This window comes from Terrapene carolina, unplaced genomic scaffold, assembly GCF_002925995.2.
Source record: "Terrapene carolina triunguis isolate 2854851 unplaced genomic scaffold, T_m_triunguis-2.0 Scaffold30, whole genome shotgun sequence".
In the NCBI taxonomy this organism is placed as follows: Eukaryota; Metazoa; Chordata; order Testudines; family Emydidae; genus Terrapene; species Terrapene triunguis.
Genome location: NW_020664381.1, coordinates 8,618,431 through 8,632,996, shown reverse-complemented (window position 1 = coordinate 8,632,996; position 14,566 = coordinate 8,618,431). Strand labels below are relative to the sequence as shown.

At 42.2% G+C, this 14,566-nt stretch overlaps 1 protein-coding gene across 1 annotated transcript in view; it reads right to left on the bottom strand.

The window, feature by feature from the left end:
• LOC112118626 (synaptojanin-1-like) overlaps positions 1-14,566 on the bottom strand; it is a 122,226-nt gene that overhangs the window by 13,884 nt on the left and 93,776 nt on the right. Inside the window, 4 exon segments of the mRNA XM_029911417.1 lie at positions 1,051-1,159; positions 6,141-6,211; positions 6,311-6,349; positions 8,078-8,125. Of these exon segments, the coding sequence (XP_029767277.1) occupies positions 1,051-1,159; positions 6,141-6,211; positions 6,311-6,349; positions 8,078-8,125 (267 nt within the window).

The window sequence follows — 14,566 nt, the reverse complement described above, 5'->3', positions numbered from 1 at the left end:
TAAGGCTAAGTTTTAGTCACAGATATTTTTAGTAAAAGTCATGGACAGGTCATGGGCAGTCAACAAAAATTCACGGCCTATGACCTGTCCATGACTTTTACTAAAAATACCCATGATTAAAAATTGGGGAGGGGGGCCCTTCCTGGAGGCCCCACGGGTACTGGGGGAGAGTGGCATGCGACCCGGGACCCCTGCGGATGCTGGGGGAGTGCACGGCAGTGGCACGGGACTCCTGCGGGTGCTGGGGGGAAGGAGTGTGTTGGCGGGGCCAGCAGTCTCCCTAACTGGCTCCACACCCCCTCCCGCCCCCCAGCAGCAGCAGAGTTTGGGTGGTGGTGGGGGGAAGCAGGGGGTTGGGGCATGGGACGGGGTGAGGCAGGCTCTGGGCAGCGTCCCAGAAGCAGTGGCATCCCCCTCGCTCAACTCCGTCCTAGGCGGAGGCGTGGCCAGGAAGCTCTGCAAACTGTCTCCACCTGCAGGCAGCGCCCCCGCAGCTCCCATTGGCCGCAGTTCCCGGCCAATGGGAACTGCGAAGCCAGCACTCTGGGCAGAGGCAGCGCACAGAGTTGCCTGGCCACACCTCCACCTAGGATGGAGCTGAGTGAGGGGAATGCCATCGCTTCCGGGGAGCTCTGCAGGTAAGCGTCACCCAGAGCCCGCCTCACCCCATCCTGTCCCTGCCCCCAACTCTGCTGCTGGAGGAGGGGGGCACAGTGGCCCGAGACTGCCCCAGCAGCAGCCAGTGTGACTGGCACAGGGGCTGCCTGAGCTGCCTCTGAGCCAGGCGCACCGGCAGCTGCAGAAATCCCGGAAGTCACGGAAAGTGACTTCCGTGACCTTCATGACAAACTCGCAGCCTTAATTATGAGGAATGGCCATACGTGATTACATGCAAGTATCTTCATTTTCACAGAAAACTGATGGCTTTTTCAGTTGGAAGCAAGTCAAAGGTAAGGGTGGGCAGATTTGGATAGGGTAATAAGGCAGCCAACCTAGATTTGCCATTAAACAGTACACTACATTTCCTTTTCTTCTAAAGTATAGTATTACCTCTTGGTGGTTCAGCTGGCTTGGTTTGGGTTTCAGGTGTTGGCCTCCCCACAGACGGACGGACATGGCTTTGTGGTGCACTAATAACTCCAGCTCGGGGTGGAACAGTCTGAAATAATAATTGGTAAAAATAAAATACTTAAGTTATACTTCTGGAATTGAAGTGATCTCCTGCTGAATGACGACTGCTGATTTTTTTTGTATTGCAGCAGTGCCAAGGGCCCCCAGTCATAGACCAGAAGCCCTACTGTTCTCAGAACTCTACAAACACATAACAAAAAGACAGTCTTTTACCCAGAGAAGTGGGAGTCACATAGGTGGCTTCAAACTTTTGTTCTGCGGTCTCAAGAAATATATGTTCATGTCATTCTGAAAGTAGTAGTAGTTTATCAGAATTGGTAAACTGCTAATAAAATTTTGGTGGCGTTGAAAACCACTCAGAGGTCATTTTTAATCAGAAGCGAAGGATTACAGCAGGATGGGAATGAAGAATCACCATTTTCCGGAATCAAAGATACTCTGGGATGGAAAAGACCTAACAGTCAATCACTGTAAACCATTTATACAGCACTATAAAAGTTTACCAAGCCCTTTACAAACCCCCATTATAATGCATTCCATGCCCCGAAGACCTGTGATGTGCAGTACAAAAAATGTTATGCTTGACATGGGACTTATTCTTTAGAACCCATGTTTGCAAATCTTACATGTGGGTATACTGTGTCCAGGCAGGATGGAGACATTCTGCCTAACCAAAGAGCGCCAGTAAATATGTTGGCTATTGGATATCCTTTTTTGATGCAGAGCATTAAAGGAAAAAATATGAAACTATTCCAAAGAGGAATATAATTTGAAAGAACACACATGCCTATAAACTGCGTGTGGTGTGAGTCAAGCTGCCAAGAATGGAAACCAGAAGAAAACGAATGATCATGTAAAGCAAATGTTTTCTGTCCCCAGTTTATCCATTGTTGCCAATCCTACTGTGAGATTTAACAGCAGTGAGAATATCCCAGGGATTTTTTTGGAACAAAACTTATACACATAATTCCTCTTACAAACTGTGTCTTAAAAAAAAAAAAAAAAAAGAAGAAATCACCCTTGATCTGGCCTAATACATTTACTAGATTTAGAAGACAATGTTTAATGGCCGTGGTCCAGTATACCTGGGTTAAATCCATCTAGTGACTTTTAAATGCTTTAAGCTATCAAGCATCAAAAAAAATATATAGCTTTCTTCCTTTTGACTGCCAAGCGGCAAAACAAAAACAAAAACACAAACAAAAAAACCCAACCAACCAAGGTAGTTTTTAAGAAACAAGTTTTGTTGGAATAAAATCCATCCCAAGAAACATGCCCACTTTTCCTTTGGATGTTTAGGAACTGGATATTTAGGACAATAGGATTATATTCCAGGATTTATAAAAACCTATACAGGCTCCTCTGAATCGGAACAGAATAGAAATAAAGGCTGAAGCAGTCCTTAAAACCCCTCAGTGTTCATGGAATAAGCAATAATAGGACACCGTGGTGTCTCTAATTCTGAAAGTCTTCTAGCAGAAATAACTGCTGCCAGAAAGGCTGCGTAAGGCAAGGAAAATAAGGAAATTGAGCTCTGAGATTTGAATGATTAGTGGGTTAGAGCTTTAAGAAATCCTTCACATACAGTTAGGAAGGGATGAGATTTGGTTTGTTTTACTGCATTATGCCGGCAATTGCCACGATGTGGACCTTCTAGGAACTGGCTTTTAGCCCCAAATTTAATTTTTTGAAAAAGTGGTACAAAATGTTGATTTTAATCTGATTTATTCATTTAACAGCAATGGTTGAATTAAAGCCATTTCCTGGAATAGGAACTATTGGTGAAATCTTTGCTGGATGCCAGCCCGTTTTAACAACTTCTTTGGAGTATCCCTTTTTGATTAGTAATGGCAACGGTCTCATGTCAGCTCCAGAAAAGGGACAGGAAAAGATTTCTCCCATGGCTCAAACTGTGTCTGTTTCCTAAGAAATGAAAACAGCCAGTTTAACACTTCTGGTGTAACAATGAAGGCCAGATTGTTGAAAAATTACCTCAAGACCCTTGCACTAGTCAGGTCTGAGGCAGCAGGAAAGTTGATTCAGTAGTAGTTGTCTAGGAACAACAACTGAAGATTGAAAATAACCTCTGCTTTCTCTTGGCAGGGTCTTTGCTCTCTCACTAGCTAAGGTGGTATGAAGTGCATCCACAACGAGGTATCTACATTTCTGGTTTTGTGGAGGATAGATGACTCAGATTCAACTTTATGGCTAGCAAGGATTTTTCCTCAATGGTTTCTCCCAAACACAACTTCCTCCTGGTCAGCAGCTAGGCCATCAAGCCATGTGGATTGAAGAGATCTCAGAATTGATTATCTCCTGCCTAGGACTTGGTGATCTAACCTAAGTGCTGACTTGGTGGTAGGCTATTGAGTTCTTGTGCTGTATTGATAATGGAAGAAAACTTTGGAGCTATTTGCCATAGAGGCAAAAATTCCCTTCAGTACCTCCTAAGAGGAGATCTATGTAGGCTAAGGTCATGTCTACACAGTAGGGTAATGTGCACTACAGGGGTGTGATCTCTAAAGAGCACTAACATATTGAACCTTAATTGGTCTATGTAAACTCTGCAGGTATGCACTAATAGTTCTCTAGCACTCTTTAACATAGTGCTGTTTCAAACAATACTATCTAAAAATTCCCTGGTGCGCACCAGCAGAGTCTACACGGACCAATTAATGCACAACATATGAGAGTGCTTTAGAAGTCACACTCCCACAGTGTGCATTGTCCTACCATGCAGACATGCCCTAAGCAGTCTCTCAGGACTGTTAGCCTTGGCCTCTGTCTTGTCAGTCATTTTGGGAGCCTATCCAAGGAGGAGCATTGCTGAGGTGCCTTAGAGAAGGGACACAACATTCTCTAATAGCCAGCGAAAGGCCAAGGAGTCAATTTAGAAATTTAAGTAAATTTTCAATTTTGCTGCCTTTTGTTTTGTTTAGATAAAGTGCTATAAGTATCCAAGAAATTAAGGAGACAGAGCTTAACTCCAAAGCCAAAAAGTGATTGGTCTGGATCTGCCTCTCTCCTCGTCAGTTCACTAGGAAACAGAATGTACTGGCAGACACAGATACAAAAAAACCAACAACATCTTAACCCCGTATATCTTCAAGCATTTTGTAAATGGCTCTTTTGGTGGAATTCCCTACAACTTCCTTTAGAAGACCAAAATATAGCCTAAGTGATTTTTATTTTCAAAAATATTTCCTTATATTTAGCCTAAATTCCCTTTAACAAGTTTATTCCATAGCTGCTTTCTTTCCCAAATTGATGGGCACTTAATGCCTCAAACACACACAAAAATATTCTATCTAGAATATGCTACTGCAGTTTATTTTCCTCTGAAATGGCTATTGTGATTGCAGTGAGGAACAAACAGAAGGAGCAGAGATCTCCTAAGCAACAGAGCTCCCGTTTTTCATGCAAATGTCCTAATAAATACAAGCCTTCCACAACCCAGCAAATACTATATAGGTTCTTCCTAGGATATTTTGCAAAGCATTGTGAGAAGCATCAGCAAAGCTTTAAACAATTATCTCCGATATTTGTAGACAGTTCTCACCTCTTAGTAGTCTTTTTAACAAAATGTATATGTTGTGGCAAGGCACCTCCTTTGCCTTGTTGGGCTCAGCATTTCCCCCCTTTGTCAGGGTTGGGGGGTTGTGGTGGAAGGACCTGGAGTAAATCAGTTCCACTAAGGAAGATTTTATTCTTCACTTGGGTATTCCCCCCACAATACTTACAAGGCCCAGGGAGTAGTACTCTTCAGCCAAACCAAAGAAACAAATTCACAACAGAACAAGGGAATACCTTTCCCTGTCCCCTCTCTGGGATGTTGCCTTGTGATGCTGAGTGCCAGTTCTTCCCCAAACAGGCAATTAGCTTGGTTGCTGGGAGGAGAGAAGCTTTCCACCCAGGAGAAGTCTTTTCTCCCTGCTACAGGTTCTCTCTCATCTCTCCACCTCTCTCTCACCAGAAGAGGGGTTTTTAAAGGTCACAAGCAGCCCTTAATTGGACTCAGGCTTCCCTAGTTGACCTGAGGTAGCTTCTTTTCAGCTCATGGAGAAAAGGGTCTTTACCATTCTAGTACGGATTCCACCACTCTCTTACAGCTGTGCAGTCTGACTTTTCCACAATATCCAACGCCTTTTAATTTTTCCCCATAGGCAACTCTTGGAAAAAGTATTTGCCAACTCACTGCTGGTGAATGAGACAGAGCAGTCAAGTCCCTCTCACAATTAGGAGGCTTCTGGGGCAGGTGGGAAGAAATGAAGAGTTTGCAAGTATTCATTTTCCCTTCTAGGAGCCAGAGATGTGGGTGGCTTCAAATTTATCTGAAACCCACTACCCAGCAGTGATATAAATAGTGGAGCCCTGAAGACCACCAGCTATGGGCTGAGCTTCACCTTTGAACATCAGTTGTTGCTCCAACAATTTTTCATATCAGCCTTTGGTTAGCAAGTTTAGTCCTTTGACTAGTAGCTGTCAAACTTGCCTGCTCATAGGTCATTCCATCCAATTTTGATAATATTAGTTGCCCTTTTCTTGACCCTCTCTCTATTTTTTGATTTCTTACTTGTAGAGAAATGACTCATTACAGAAGCAGCTTTTCCTCTCCTGGAATTGACACCTCCTCATCTATTATTGGGAGTGGACTACATCCACCCTGATTGAATTGGCCCTGTCAACACTGGTTCTCCACTTGCGAAGTAACTCCCTGCTCTCCATGTGTCAGTATATAATGCCTGCATCTGTAACTTTCACTCTATGCATCTGAAGAAGTGAGGTTTTTACCCACGAAAGCTTATGCCCAAATAAATCTGTTAGTCTTTAAGGTGCCACCAGACTCCTTGTTGTTTTTGTAGATACAGACTAACACGGCTACCCCCTGATACTTGACACTCAATTTTACATATCTCTCATCCATAACACCATTCCTAAGAAAACCTCTCAACTAACTAATACAGTGTAAAAACTTCAAAAGGAAAATTATGTAAAGTTTGAATGCCTACCGGTCTGGCTGCACTATATCCAGCAGTTCCTGTGCTTGTGAATCCGGCTGGAGGTGGAGGCTGACTACGAACTGTAACAAAGCCATTAGAGACCATTGATTTAGGACATATTTCTAAGTTGAAATTTTCTGTAATATAATTAATGCAAAACAAACATTTATCTGTATTACCTAAGTTATCTTTTCTTTGTGTTCCAGGGCTTTTTTGAACTTTGAAGCATGAAGAAAAATCAGTCACAAATGAGATTTTCATTGACAGATCAGGTGCAAACTGATATTACGCAATAATGGTATGTTATCACTAACAGAAATGGGAACAATAGGATTGCATTAGTGATGAAAAAACCTTTGTGTGAGATCTCTTTCTTCAGATATTGCCTATGTTATTGATATTAGGGTTAAGATTGCCTCTGTTAGAGGGAAGTTGCTGTACTGTGTAGCATATTCTGCAGCAACTCTGGCAGCTATATGTTCAAAAAGGAGGAGTTTCAGGAAGAGGAGCTGATTCAAAAACATGGTCTCAATAAAGTCTGTCTGTAACTGTACATTGTTCAGTGAGTTAAAGAATTTATGTACAGATTCCTGGCTCTAACTTCCTCCTGTTATTGGACACAACATTTTGACAATGAGGTCAACATTTGAATGATGATTCTGATGATCAGCCTTGAACGCAACACTCAAATTATGAAGTGCAAAATATGTGTAAAAAAAAAAAATTATTTCCAACTGACACAAACACACACTTCTGAATGCCTCAGGAAGGGAGAGAGGCTCACTAGTGACAGATCTGCTGCCTATTAATCATGAAGGTCCCAGTTAGAATGTCAGCTGTGGTAACTTGAAGGATGCCGAATAATGGGGGTGTCTAATCTCAAGACAGGCAGCTCTTAATTGGTTAAATTTGCTCTAACTGGCAGATAATTCTGCTCTCAATGGCTATGTCTACACTAGCACTTTTGTTGGTAAAACTTATGCTGCTCAGGGGTGTAGAAACCCCCCCCCCCCAACAACATAAGTGACACTGTGTGAGCAGCACTATGTTGGTGGGAGAAACGCTACCGCCACTCGTTGGGGGTGGGTTTAATTATGTGGACAGGAAGCTCTCTCCCATTGGCACAGAGCGGCTACACGGGAGATCTGACAGCAGCACAGCTGCAGCGGTACAGCTATGCTGCTGTAAGCTCTCTAGTGTAGACATGGCCTTAGGGTACGTCTACATTAGAGCTGGAAGGTGTAATTTCCAGTTGGAGTAGACATATCCATGCTAACTCCAATTAAGCTAGCACGCTAAAGATTGAGCGTAGCCATGGCGGTACAGGGGAGGGTCTAGCTGTCTCGAGTATGGGCCCATTCGAAACAACAGGCATGTACGCGGGGTAGCTAGCCCCTCCCCCTGCAGCAATACTCTATTTTCAGTGTGCTAAAATATTTTAGTGAAAATTACTCCCTTGAAAGTACACGACATTCAGTTCTTTGTTTAAAAGGGAGAGAGAAAAAAACCTTGCTAGAGCCCTGCTTTAGTCACAGATAAAATATTTTTTATTCCTAAGTCTTCTGCCTAGAACAGATACCTCTAAGCACCTATTTAAAAGATTTCACCTTAACCCACCCCTGCACACATACACACACCCTTCTGAATTATTTTAAACAATTCTGAGATTAAATCTTGAAAGTTTTCATTACCATGGTTTAATTTTGTCACTTAATCTTTCATGAGTGAATTTTGACTCACAACATAAAGTTGCAAACAACCAACAAATGCAAGTAATTAAATAGAAAACAGGCTGGAAAAATATACTGTGGAAGGATAAAAGTTTAGGAGTTACACAACAAACTGATGGACAAACAGCAAGAATGTCTTTAAGCAGCGAGGACACTAATGTCATTCAGATATTAATTTAAAGATTCATTTCTACCATGCAAAAATCATTATGTTACCTTCTATTTCTCTCCTAGCTACCCCAGGACTGGGAGGAGCTCCAAGACCTTTTCAGAGAAAGAAGAGAAGCTGTATATTGCATAAGGAAAGCAGCAGACTGAAAAGAGGCGGAAACATACAGGACATAACATACAAAAGAGCTTTCATATTTAAGGAATTTTTAAGTGGCCTAACCATATTGCACTCTTACCACTTGCAGCAGCACAAGAAAGTCACACTAATTGGAAATAACTCAACAATTCAGTTAATGTTTAGAAATATTACATGGCTTCAGTTTTACATTTTTGTTAAAGAGAATTTAAATTTCTGCTATATTCACTGCCTAAAAATTTTGTAAAGGCACAATTAAAGTTGACTGGCAGAGCCTTGCACTCTTCCAAAATATCTTCATTATATTATACTGCTATAGTTATGTGGGAGTACTTATACCGTAATAAAGTCACTTTTACTCTGGAATAAAGTGTCCACACAGGGGGTTAGTTCTGCCCGTCAATTTCTCTATGTAGATGAGCCCAATGTTTCAGCCTGGGCTGCCCTATACGAAGCAGACATGACGAATGACTAAGTACATGTGATATTTTACCAGGTATATGGTGTTCTTCAAAACTGTATTCTTTCATTCATTTGTATGCACACCAACTGACCTTCACTGTATTAGGGGCAGCTATATCTTGCAATAGATTCCCACAGTTCACACTAAAGTATGAGGAGAGGTGTGGCTGTGCCCAAAGGCCTGAGGGACTCTTGTTTCTATTCTGAGTTATTTGGATTGTGAAAATAGTAGTCTGGTGGCACACAAGACAGACCCAAGTGCAGGGGATGTTCCAGAGGTAATCCTTAGAATATGGATAAAGGGATGGTAACATCTGGGACCTATAGAGTGATTTGTGCAGAGTAAATATTATATTATTATTACCTAGCTCTTATATAGTCCTTTTCATTAGTAGATCTCAGTGGTCAAGTAGAGGCCAGGCCGAGTCAGCTAGTCTTCACTAAGACTGCCTTAAATGCAACTTTTGCCTTAGTGAAGCCACACACTGATGATTTCTCCTCCGTACCCATATGCTGTATTCCCAGAGTGTTCTATAGCATCTGGAAGGACACAGTGCTACAAAAATTTGCCAGGAGCAGGTTGGAGACTCACTCAAAGTGGGCATTGTTAACGTTGTGGGTGGGACTGGTGTGTAACTTCATCCTGTATTTCCTCGTTTTCAAAGGTTTAAGTATAGGTGCACTCAGTATTCTGAAAGGGGACAAGGCACTGCTACCAACCATAGTTCTGTGTTAAGGAAGTGAATTTCCCTTATTTTTTTGAGGAAGGTGTGGTAGAGAGGAGAGCATGATTGGAGAGCAAAAGAAGGCTTCCTGGGAACATCTCACTGCCACTCAGCTACCAGTTCTGTTCTTCCTGTATCCCCTCCATGCCTTCAGCAAGGGAGTGAGGAAGGCAGTAACTGATGGGCTCTGAACACATCTACCAGTTGGAGGCAGAAAGGAGAAGTGGAAGGAAGCCCCAGACTCCATACTCTACCTCAGGGGCTAGTGTAGGAGGAAGAGACTCTGCACAATCTTCCTCACTGCAGAGGTGTGAACTGACTCGTTCATCTACTTGAGTGTTCTCCTCCCCCCTCTCCCAATGTTTACCTCAGCTCCCAGTGTGGAATACAAGTTTTCAAAACAATCTCACTGTGCATGCGAGTTTTAGAGCAATTTGAATTAAAATCAGCTCCCTATGGGAGGTTGTATTTGAGAAACCTTTGGACTAAATAATACCAAATTTACAGCAAGTATACCCCTGACTCTGTTCTGGCATACCAATAGACACATGGATAGACACTGAAAATTAAAAGATCATAATGTGGGGAACCATATATTGGGAACCCCTGGATCAAATGACCCCAACTTCCACCACTAATGCTACCCTTGATGTTAATAGTTAACGTTACACCAGGATTTCTATTTTAACAGTAGTGAAAAAGCTCTACAAAAATTCTGTCTTTTGGGTTACAGTATCACTTTTCACTTTTATTGTAGTTTATGCACTTCTTTATTTTTTTTTTTTTTAATAGTGTGTGGAGGAAAATACCATTTGACATTTGCTTTGACAGTCTTAAAAAGAGCCTTGTGACTGAAATTCTTCTAGTGTCTCACATTTCCTTCACAGCCCTGTTTCCAAGGAACAACCCTTTAAGGAGTGAAACTGATCGGTGTAATCCATTGTTTGTGTACACTGGATGAATTATTTCTGATAGAACATTGAAATTTGTTTTGTGTTTATTTTTCACAATAAACAAATTACTGTTTTGATTAATGACAGTATTCTGGTGCCACATTAGTCAATGTCCACTTTCCACTAGTCCTTAGAAGAGGGGTTTTTTGGGTTTCTTTAAGCTTGTGTAAGTTTGTTTCCCAACATTTAAAAAATGTATTTTGTCCAGTGTAAAGATTATTCGCCCCATCTTTCTCTCTTCCAGTTACCAGACTGGCTGCCCCCACAATTCCTTCATTATATAGTTGCCCCCAGTGTGAGCCTACTGGCACAGTAGCAGTCCCAACACTCTGGTAATAACATTGGGAGCACTACTATCCTAGCACAGCAACAGCAGATACAGCCAAATTATGGAAGCGCCAGTCCCTAGTCTATAGTTAAGGCTGAGTTGAGTTTTACACTTAACTTACAGCACTTACTCTTGAGTACTGAATGAATTTTCTGAGACTTAACAAGCAAATCTGTTAATTAGAGTGAAATTTTTTTAAAAAGTGTTCCTTTCAGAAATTTAGCACCCTATGTCAAAACTTTTTTTTTTTTTTAATTAATGGTCTTTTTTGCCATTTTTCTTCATTACTGAAAATTTCTTCAGTAAAGGATGCAGAATTTTGTTTTAAACAGAATTCCACAAAGAACTACCTATTTTCAAAATGATTGCCATGTCCTAATGCATCCAGACAGACAACCTTAACTCTGCCCCATAGACATACCAGAAGGGGGATTTAAAAAAAAAAAAAAGGAATAGGTCTTTGAAATCGGTTTAGCCTGATCTGGGAGTACAAACATTATGCACTGATCCTTAACTGTCTGGTTATTTCATGACATCACCACAAGGTGGAGTAAAGGTTGTGTGTGTATATAAATTGCGTATCTCCATACCTTAATGTGTTTGTATTTCTTTAACTATACATTTCCTGGTTTTATAATATTTGTTTTTGTAGGGTTACCATATTCAAACATTTAAAAAAGAGGACACTCCACGGGGCCCCGGCCCCGCCCCCAGCCCCGCCCCAACTCCACCCCTTCCCGGCCCCGCCCCAACCCCACCCCTTCTCCGCCCCCATTCCAACCCCTTCCCCAAAGTCCCTGCCCCAACTCTGCCCCCTCCTCTGAGCACCCTGCATTCCCCCTCCTCCCTCCCGCTCTGATCTTGGTTGGGGGTTGCTAAGTGCTTCCCTGCTCCCCACTCGCCCCGCAGCCCCTATGCCCATGCCTGCCCTGCTGCCCACTCGCCCTGCAGCCTCTGCACCCCCCCGCCCCTGCAGCCTCTGTGCCCCCTGCTGCCCACTCACCCTGCAGCCTCTGTGCCCCCTGCTGCCCACTCGCCCTGCAGCCTCTGTGCCCCCTGCTGCCCACTCCCCCTGCAGCCTCTGTGCCCCCTGCTGCCCACTCGCCCTGCAGCCTCTGTGCCCTCTGCTGCCTACTCGCCCTGCAGCCTCTGTGCCCTCTGCTGCCCACTCGCCCTGCAGCCTCTGTGCCCTCTGCTGCCCACTCGCCCTGCAGCCTCTGCACCCCCCCCCGCAGCCTCTACACACACACCCCGCCGCCTGCCCTGCCCCCCCCCACTCCCCCCCCACTCACCCGGCAGAGGGAGAACTGCGAGAGCTCCACGTGGAATTAAACACAGCCCCCCTGCTCCGTGGGGGAGGAGGGAGCGGGGGAGGGGGAGGGACTCTGGCTGCTAGAGGCCCTAGTGGCTGCAAGCAGCTGTCAATCAGGCCAGGCGTCCAATCAGACGCGCCGCACAAGGGGAAGGGGGAAATCCCGGACATTTCTACTTAATTAGAAATCCCCCCCCGGACGGCCATTTAACACTGAAAAAGCCGGACATGTCCGGGGAAACCCGGACGTATGGTAACCCTAGTTTTTGGGATAATAACAATGTCCCTGTAACGTATTCACTTTACATTACTGGTACATACCCTCAAACTTAACTCCATTTTAACAATAGTTTTTAAACTGACAAAGGCAACTTTTAGCCGTTTGTACAGTTAAACAGAAATATTCTCTGTACAGAACTTGGTATTGCTAAAGGAAAAAATATTATACAATGGTGACAAGTCACAATCATTAACTTTCTTCATATTCTGTAAGAAATTACTTAATGTGTTTCTAAACCATAAATATGTAAGGCACTACAAAATATGCTAACTGAATCCTGAACTCCAAACAACTGAAAGCTAATTTTATTTATTAAATTATTATTATTATAAGGTACCCAATGACAATCATAGCTTGAATGATCAGGCAAAAGCATTATTCATTTGCAAATATCTAAAAGCTGAAGACAAAAAAAACGCTTGAGTTCTAGCTTACTCCTAATACAGATACAAGACATAATTACACTGTGGGAAAGCTTAGAGTCCCACGCGGAGTCTTCAAAGCTTACAGCGGCACAAGAAGGAGTGCCACAGACCCTGAAGATGTAAAGTGCCTGAGATAAAAGGTTAAAAAAAAAAACAACCAAAAACATTATTATGGGCAAAACTATCACATAAGGTGTCTATGTTTAAAATGATGTTAAGGGTTCAACTTACATGCATACTAGTACATCAATTTATAATTAAAGAGGACATGAAAGCTATCCTTAACTCGCATCAGTGTATGTGTTGCATGGGTCTATGAACAGTATTTGATATTTATTGTATACCAAGTGCTGCAACATTTTTTACAGTATGTAGTACCACCTACACCATGCATTATAAATATAGATCAGATCCAAACAGCTTACGCTCTAAACAAGATGAAAGAAACAAAATGAGACACAGGACAACAGTTTAAGGAAAGGTGTCACAGGATTGGACAATGATGGAAGAAAGGAGGAATTGCTCGAAGAGATGACTTTATGAAGGATTGGAAAGAAGATACAGAGGATGCCTATTCCAAGTGTATGGAGCAGCAAGGCATAAGGCATGAAGCTTTGCATGGGAAGTAGAGAAGGGACGAGTAAGGTAGAAAGAATGGGATGAATGTATTGCCAGGATGGGAAATGAAAGATAGCATGGCAATTTTAATTTACTAGTTACAGAAGAATGAAATAATAATTTGCAATGCTCATTGAGTGACACACTAGTTTTTTCACAGCTTAGGCTGAAGGTAGGATAGAGAGGATTCTGTCATTGTACAGAAAAATACTTGGCAAGGGCATATGATGCAAGCGAACCATATAATAATATGCAGAAAGTGCAACATTAGCTGCTTTCTAAAATTGTAATTATTTTAACTAAAACCAAAATGGTTCATCTTAAACTACAGATTACCAAATGCTGGCAAATCTGGATTTTGACAGCTTGACTGATGCACCATAAACACACTTTCTTATACCTATCTAAACTTGAGAAATTGAGTGAAAGGGTTTGTGTTCTACAATGTTCTAACTTAAAATATACATGTAGAGATAATTGTGAATAATAGATCTGTAAACACACACACAGAAGTTAATTGTGTGCATATATAAGTTATAGCCATGTGATGAATTGCACAGCCACATGCAATTTTAATATGCCTTTAGCCACCTCCACCTGTTCAATAATCCATTTCCCCATTATTTATTCTAACATTCCAAATCCAGGAAAAGTTTCAAACAGCTGCCATTTAAAAAAAAATAAAATAAATCAAATTGCCACAGAAATGTTTCCTTGTCCTCCCCACTCAAATGTATTTAAGTGCTACGTACATCTGTGGCTCAATACAATAAAAATACGAGTTGTTAAGTTATGTACTGTGTACAACATTTATCCTGTTTTGTACGACTCACCAAAAGTCTGCAATTTTATTTTTCTGGAACATGTGCCTTCTTGCAAGCAGGTACATGTTAACTTTAACTCTCACTCAAGAATCTCTTGTGGAAGTAACGGGAAATTTAAAAATGAGTGACACACATAGTATGATCACGCATATATGAATATCCAGAATTATCTTCCAATTCAGTTATTTTATACCTGAAGTTCTGAAATCAAGTTTATGTATACGTAGCTATCTTCATAAGAACATAAGAATGGTCATAATGTGTCAGACCAATAGTCCATCTAGCCCAGTATCCTGTCTTCCAACAGTGGCCAGTGTCAGATGCTTCAGAGGGAATGAACAGAACAGAGCAATTATCAAGTGATCCATCCCTGTCGCTCGCTCAATCCCAACTTCTGGTAATCAGAAGCTAGTGACACTCAGAGCACGGGGTTGCGTCCCTGACCATCCTGCCTATTAGGCATGATGGATC